This window comes from Otolemur garnettii, unplaced genomic scaffold (assembly GCF_000181295.1).
Source record: "Otolemur garnettii isolate 467f Iridium unplaced genomic scaffold, OtoGar3 scaffold00023, whole genome shotgun sequence".
In the NCBI taxonomy this organism is placed as follows: domain Eukaryota; kingdom Metazoa; phylum Chordata; class Mammalia; order Primates; family Galagidae; genus Otolemur; species Otolemur garnettii.
Window position 1 is genome coordinate 6,145,482 of NW_003852418.1, and position 7,091 is coordinate 6,152,572.

The window sequence follows — 7,091 nt, forward strand, 5'->3', positions numbered from 1 at the left end:
AAAAAAAAAAAAAAAAAATTGGAAACCGTCTAATGGCTGGTTGAAAAGATTATGAAGTAAAGTAGAAAATTATGTTATTTGTTAAAAGAGAAATGTAGAACATGAGCTTTTATAGAGAATTTCCATAATATATCATTAAATGATGAAGGCAACTTATAAAACTATTAAAATCTGATCTTATTTTTGTGAAAAATTTGTATTTACACACAGAAGCATACATAATTATTCTAGGTGGTATTGCTGGGCATAGAGCTAGGATGAGGTGTTACACCTGTATATTTGACTATCTTAATAAAAAATACTTTGATTTTTGTTATAACTTTAAAAAATGCAAATCAGAAGGTGAAAACAAAATTTCAGTATACTGTGAGAAAGAGTGATGACTATACACTGTCCCACTATTCCATACATAGAGCTGCTGGGAATGGCTTCACAGAGATAATGTTGACGGAATTATGGGTGTTTTCTTTTTCTTCTTTTTCTTTCTTTTCTTTCTTTTCTTTTTTTTTTTTTTGAGACAGAATCTCAAGCTGTTGCCCTGGGTAGAGTGCCATGGTGACATCATAGCTCACAGCAACCTCCAACTCTTGGACTCAAGCAGTTCTCTTGTCTCAGGGGTCTGGGTCTGGCTCAGGCTGGTCTCAAACCCATGAGCTCAAGTAGTACACCTGCCTAAGCCACCCAATGTGCTAGGATTACAGGGGTGAGCCACCTTGCTCAGACTGATTTCTTTTTCTTTAATTGTTATTGTAAATGCTGTTTTAAAATACCCATTTTTTTTTTTTTTAAGAGACAGAGTCTTACTTTGTCGCCCTCTGTAGAGTACTGTAGTGTCATAGCTGACAGCAACCTCCAGCTCTTGGGCTTAGGTGATACTCTTGCCGCATCCTCTTGAGCAGCTGGGACTACAAGTGCCAGCCACAACCCCTGGCTATTATTTTGTTGTAGTTTGGCCGGGGCCAAGTTCAAACCTGCCACCCTTGGTATATGGGGCTGGCGCCCTACTCACTGAGCCACAGGCACCACCCAGAATACCCATATTTTTTTCTCATAGTGATCCTTGTTATGTGATTTTTCCCTATTGATTGCTTGTGGTGTTTGTAATATAGGAATGTTAGACCTGGGGAATAGGAAAGCCAGAACCAATCCAACTTTATTCTGGTGAAGAGTGTCATACTTTTGTCCTAATTCATAAAAGCAACACATTGGAAATCTCTAAGGTCTGTCACTGTTGAAGTCCTATAGTCACATTTCCCAAGGAAGAGGTAAATGATCTTAAGAGATATACAAACTTGATAGGGATACCTAAAACACACTAAGTCTGTATTCTGGGGAGGGCAGAAATAAAGAGTTATTCTAATTACCTGAACTGCACTTAGGTACTGAAGAAGATCTGGAATTCTATGTCAGGAAGTGTGGTGACATTCTTGGAGTGACTAATAAACTACCAAAGGACCAACAAGATGCCAAACATATCCTTGAGCACATCTTCTTCCAAGTGGTGGAGTTCAAGAAACTGAACCAGGTACAGAGCCTAGAAGGCCACTGAAGTGGGAATCCCTCCAGTGGTATCATCCATAAACTGTGCTTCCGTGTTTTATGGCATTTATTCAGTCCTCAGTATTTATTAAGTGTCTACTGGGCAACAAAACAGGCAATGGTCCCTGAACTTAGATTCTAGCTGGAGCATGCAGACAGTACACAGTAATGTATAAGCAAGTCGCTCACGCCTATAATCCTAGCACTCTGGTAGGCCAAGGCAGGTGGATTGCTTGAGCTCACAAGTTCAAGACCACCTGAGTGAAAGCAAAACCCAGTCTCTACTAAAAATAGAAAAAAAGAAAAATAACTGAGGCAAGAGGATCACTTGAGCCTGAGAGTTTGAGGTTGCTGTAAGCTATGACGCCATGGCCCTCTACCTAGGGCAATAGTTTGAGACTCTGTCTCAGAAAAAAAATATAGATTTTTTTCACTTTTCATGGGACAAAACAGCTTTTTTTAATGTAAGCAGGCAGAATATAAGCTTAGTATTTTTGATGCTGAGTAGAAAGCCCTATTAGGGTCTGAACCTGTAGTACAGCAGTTCTCAACCTGTGGGTCACGACCCCTTTGTAACAATGAAAATACATCCTGCATATCAGATATTTACATTACGATTCATAACAGTAGCAAAATTACAATTATGAAGTAGCAATGAAAATAATTTTATGGTTGAGGGGTCACCACAATAGGAAGAACTGTATTAAAGGGTCAAGGCATTAGGAGGCATTAGAAGGCATTAGGAAGGTTGAGATCCACTGCTCTAGTGGAAGGAGGCTGGCTCTGCTGGGTACCCACGTGGTTCCTTGTGTGTGCCAGGCATGGTGCTAGAGGCTGGGGCCATTGCAGCGAACAAGATGAGTGTAGTCCTAGCTGTCTCTAGAACCATGTGCAGTAGGAGACAGGAGTGTTTCTGCAATTATAGTGGTCTAAGTGCACTAAAGTTATAACTTAGTTATAGTTAATAACTGAGGTTATTGATTTGTCTGTTCAGCAGTGAAATGTGGGATGGGGGCCAGGTATGTTCCCAACAGTCCTAACCCTGGTGATGTGGCAGCACAGGGCCCCATAGTACGAAGTTTGGTGTGGTCTTTCCACCAGTACCTTCCACTATATTTGTTACTCATTATGGTGGGTGATAGGCAGTGATCAAAAACCCTGTCCTGGTAGTAATAATTTGATCCTTGGGTTGGATTCAGTCTTGAAGCTAAAGGTATGTACCAATTAATGATAATTCAGGCAGCGCCTGTTGCTCAGTGGGTAGGGCACTGGCCACGTACACTAAGGCTGGTGGGTTTGAACCTGGCCTGGGCCAGGTAAAACGACAATGACAACTGCAACAAAAAAAATAGCTAGGTGGGCTTGGCACCTGTGGCTCAAGTGGCTAAGGTGCCCGCCACATACACCTGAGCTGGCGGGTTCAAATCCAGCCTGGGCCCACCAAATAACAATGACAGCTGCAACCAAAAAGAAAAATAGCTGGGCATTGTGGCAGGTGCCTGTAGTCCCAACTGCTTAGGAAGAGGAGGCAGGAGACTCACTTGAGCCCAGGAGTTAGAGGTTGCTGTGAACTGTGATGCCACAGCCCTCTACCCAGGGCAAAAGCTTGAGGTTCTGTCTCCAAAAAAAAAAAATAGCCAGGCGTTGTGGCAGGCGCCTTTAGTCCTAGCTACTTGGGAAGCTGAGGCAAGAGAATCGCTTGAGCCCAAGAGTTTGAGCCTGAGACTCTGTCTTTAAAAAAAAAAAAAAAAAGGCTCAGTGCCTATGGCTTGAGCAGCTAAGGTGCTAGCCACATACACCTAAGGTGGTGGGTTCGAATCCAGCTCCGGCCCGTCAAACAACAATGACAGCTGCAACCAAAAAATAGCCGGGCGTTGTGGTGAGTGCCTGCGGTCCCAGCTACTTGGGAGGCTGAGGCAGGAGACTCGCTTGAGCCCAGGAGTTGGAGGTTGCTGTGAGCTTTGATGCCACAGCACTCTACCCAGGGGGACAAACTTAAGGCTCTGTCTCAAAAAAAAAAGATCTCAAAATCTCTAATTAAAGTCCAAAACACCAAAGAGTTCATGTTTAAGACTTTATGCTAAAATATTAAAATCCTATGTCTTATTCTCTTATCCAGGAGCATGACATTGATACAAGTGAAACAGCGTTCCAGAACAATTTCTGAGGACTGTGCCTCTGGAAGCATTTTTTGCCTTCTGACTCTTCCCTGTTTGTAATCTGTTTTTCAATTGTTCCTCAACTCCTTATCAAAATTCTCTATATGCTCTTTCCTCGAGAGCTGTGGAAGGTCTGTGCATTTTGGGTAGTACCTCGAAAGGTATAAGATTTCTAATTTACAAAATCCTTATGTAAGATATACTCCATTTTTAATTAAATCTGTGTTGAATCTGTACTTTTATAATTTATGAAGATTTTTTCCAAGTCCAGTGCTGGATTTGAGTCTCCTTTATCAAAAGTATAAATCTCTAGATTGTTGTAAATACTGTACAGCTTTCTGAACTAGTTCAGAAGGATACAAAACAAACTTAACCTGCAGTCTGTTTTTCCCACCATATGTAGGGGAAAGGATAATATAATAGATACCTTCCGTATATAGATATTCACACCTTCATCTCCTAGCTGCCCACAAGACACAACTATTTAGAAGTTGTAGTCTTGGCTTAGCACCTGTAGCTCAGTGAGTAGAGCGCTGGCCACATACACTGAGGCTGGCAGGTTCAAGCCCAGCCTGGGCCTGCTAAACAACAATGACAACTTCAACAACAACAACAACAAAAATAGCTGGGTGCTGTGGTGGGTACCTGTAGTCCCAGCTACTAGGGAGGCTGAGGCAAGAGAATCGCTTAAGCCCAAGAGTTGGAGGTTGCTGTGAGCTGTGACGTCCATGGCATTCTACCCAGGGCGACATAATAAGACTCTGTCTCAAAAAAAAAAATTTGTAGTGTGCACCCATGCTTTTTCCTCCCTCTTCTGTCCTGAAGCCCTCAATTCTGTCATCATTTGGGGTTATAATACAGGGTAAGATACGGTCATCACTCCAAAGGAGGCTAGACACTGTTGTCATGGGACAGTGGGAGAGACTGCACCTACGTAAATGGGGCAGCTGATGGAAATACACAACAGTGCACTGGAATACACTGGGGACCAGCTTTTGGAAACCCTGAAGGCCAGAAAGAAGGTTGAAGAACCACTGAAGGTGTGTGAGAGTTGTGGCACAAAAGTGATAGTTTAGCTGGAGACTGACGGTGTGTGAGAGTTGTGGCACAAAGGTGATAGTTTAGCTGGAGGGTCCAATAAAGATGGCAACAGCAGAAGGAAGGTCCTTGAGGGAGAAAATACATAAACCCAAGAGAAAGTAACAGGGATGTGGACTAAAGGGCCCATGTAAGAAAGATAGAAGGGGGAGCCACTTTGTTCTGAGAGCAGAGTCTAGGGGCTCTGTCTCACTTTCTGTCTGTCAGCTGGGAGACACGCAGCTGGAGAAGGGCACTGGGGAGTGCTGTCACAGTGCACTTGGAATACATTCCCCAACAGCAACAATTGTCTCCCAACCCATAGCTCTTCTCTTAACACTGAGTTTGATGTTCTTCCCATGAAAGAGGTGGGGTCTCTGTTCCCACCTTCTGAATCTGGCACTGTGATGCTAATACGATTTCTGAAGCTAGGTCATAAGAGGCTATTATAGTTTCTGCCTGGTTCTCTTAGGACACTCACCTTTAGAGCATAAGCCTCCATGTGGAGGCCCAGGGCCATGTGGATAGGTCACATACAGGTGTTCTGGCCAACCAGTAGAGGTCTCAATCTGTACTAGCATCACCTGACAAAAATGATACCTCTAAAGTGATTCCTGGCTCCAGCCATCAAGTCACCCCAGCCTTTAAGTCATCCCACCCAAGGCCCAGACATGATGGAACAGAGACAAACCATCTCTGTTGTGTCCTTTGTGAATTCCTGACTCAAAGAATCCATAAATATAACAAAATGGCAGTTTTAAGCCACTGATTTGCAGTAATTTTTTTTTTTTTTGCAGTTTTTGGCTGGGGCCAGGTTTGAACCTGCCACCTCTGGTATATGGGGCCTGCACCCTACTCCTTTGAGCCACAGACACTGCCCTGCAATAATTTGTTATGTAGAAATAGATAAATAAATACCTACAATCGTGGAATTTTTTGGCTCTATCTGAACTTAATCCAGCTTTACTTTCCAAAAGATTAATTGAGGCCTAGGTGGGGAAGAGACTGACAGCCTGCCTACTAATCCCCTTCTCTACCACACCTTCTCAGCCCAAGAAAGTGGCCTGGACAAGGCAAGGCCTGTCCCACCACAGGAGTCAGCAGGCTTTTGCCCGTCATCCTTGCAGCAAGGATGTAATTTTTTTTTATTCCACTAATATGAAAATTTTGGAACATAGAAAAGTAGAAAGAATAGTAAAATAAACATTGATATTAAAAATTAAACATTAACATTGCCATATATGGGCTCAGTGGCTCAAGCAGCTAGGGTGCCAGCCTCATACACCTGAGTTGGTGGGTTCAAATTCAGCCCAGGCCCGCCAAACAACAATGATGGCTGCAACCAAAAAATAGCCAGGCATTGTGGTGGGCGCCTAGAGTCCCAGCTACTTGGGAGGTGGAGACAGGAGAATCACTTGAGCCCAGGCTTTGGAGGTTGCTGTGAGCTGTGATGCCACGGCATTCTACCCAGGGCGACAGCTTGAGGCTCTGTCTCAGAACAAAAAAAAAAAACATTGCCATATATGCTTTATGTGTGTATAATATTAAACCGAACATCTGAGATGAAATTTCAGACACTATAGCACTTCACCCCAGAATACTTCATTTTATGTACATACAACTATATGCTATTATCATTTCTGCTATCACCTAAGATTTAATGTATATTCAGATTGTTCCCCAATTGTCCCCAAAAATCTATTTATAGTTTTTTTCCAGCCAGGATTTAGTCAAATTTCATACATTATATTTATTTGATTTTAAGTCCAAAACAGTGTCATCCTTTTTTTTTTTTAATTAATGACATTGACTTTTCTTTTTGTTCTAGTTTTATTTACATAGTATGACACTGGATTTTAAAGAGATCAAATTAGATGTTGTGTAGAGTATATTTCACATTCTGGATTTATCTGATCGATCTTTTTCTTTGAGATAGTCTCACTTTGTCACTCTCAATAGATTGCTATGGCATCATAGCTCACAGCAACCTCCAACTCTTGGGCTCAAGTTATTCTCTTGCTTCAGCTTCCCAAATAGCTGGGACTACAGGTGCCTGCCACAATGCCCAACTTTTTTTTTTTTTTTGAGACAGAGTTTCACTATGTTGCCCTTGGTAGAGTGCTGTAGCATCACAGCTCACAGCAACCTCAAACTCTTGGACTCAAGCAATTCTCTTGCCTTAGCCTCCCATTCCCTGTAGCTGGAACTACAGGTGCTTGCCACATCGCCTGGCTATTTTTTTTTTCTTTTGAGACAGAGCCTCAAGTTGTCCCCCTGGGTAGAGTCCTGTGGCATCACGATCACAGCTCACAGCAA

General features: G+C 42.6%; 1 protein-coding gene across 1 annotated transcript in view; it reads left to right on the plus strand.

Moving 5' to 3' along the window:
* IFT52 (intraflagellar transport 52) overlaps positions 1 to 3,942 on the plus strand; it is a 44,892-nt gene extending 40,950 nt beyond the window's left edge. The window contains exons 13-14 of the mRNA XM_023511976.1: positions 1,380 to 1,525; positions 3,659 to 3,942. Coding sequence (XP_023367744.1) covers positions 1,380 to 1,525; positions 3,659 to 3,706 — 194 coding nt within the window. The 3' untranslated portion in view covers positions 3,707 to 3,942. The remainder of the gene's footprint in view (positions 1 to 1,379; positions 1,526 to 3,658) is intronic.
* The last annotated feature ends 3,149 nt before the right edge of the window (positions 3,943 to 7,091 follow it).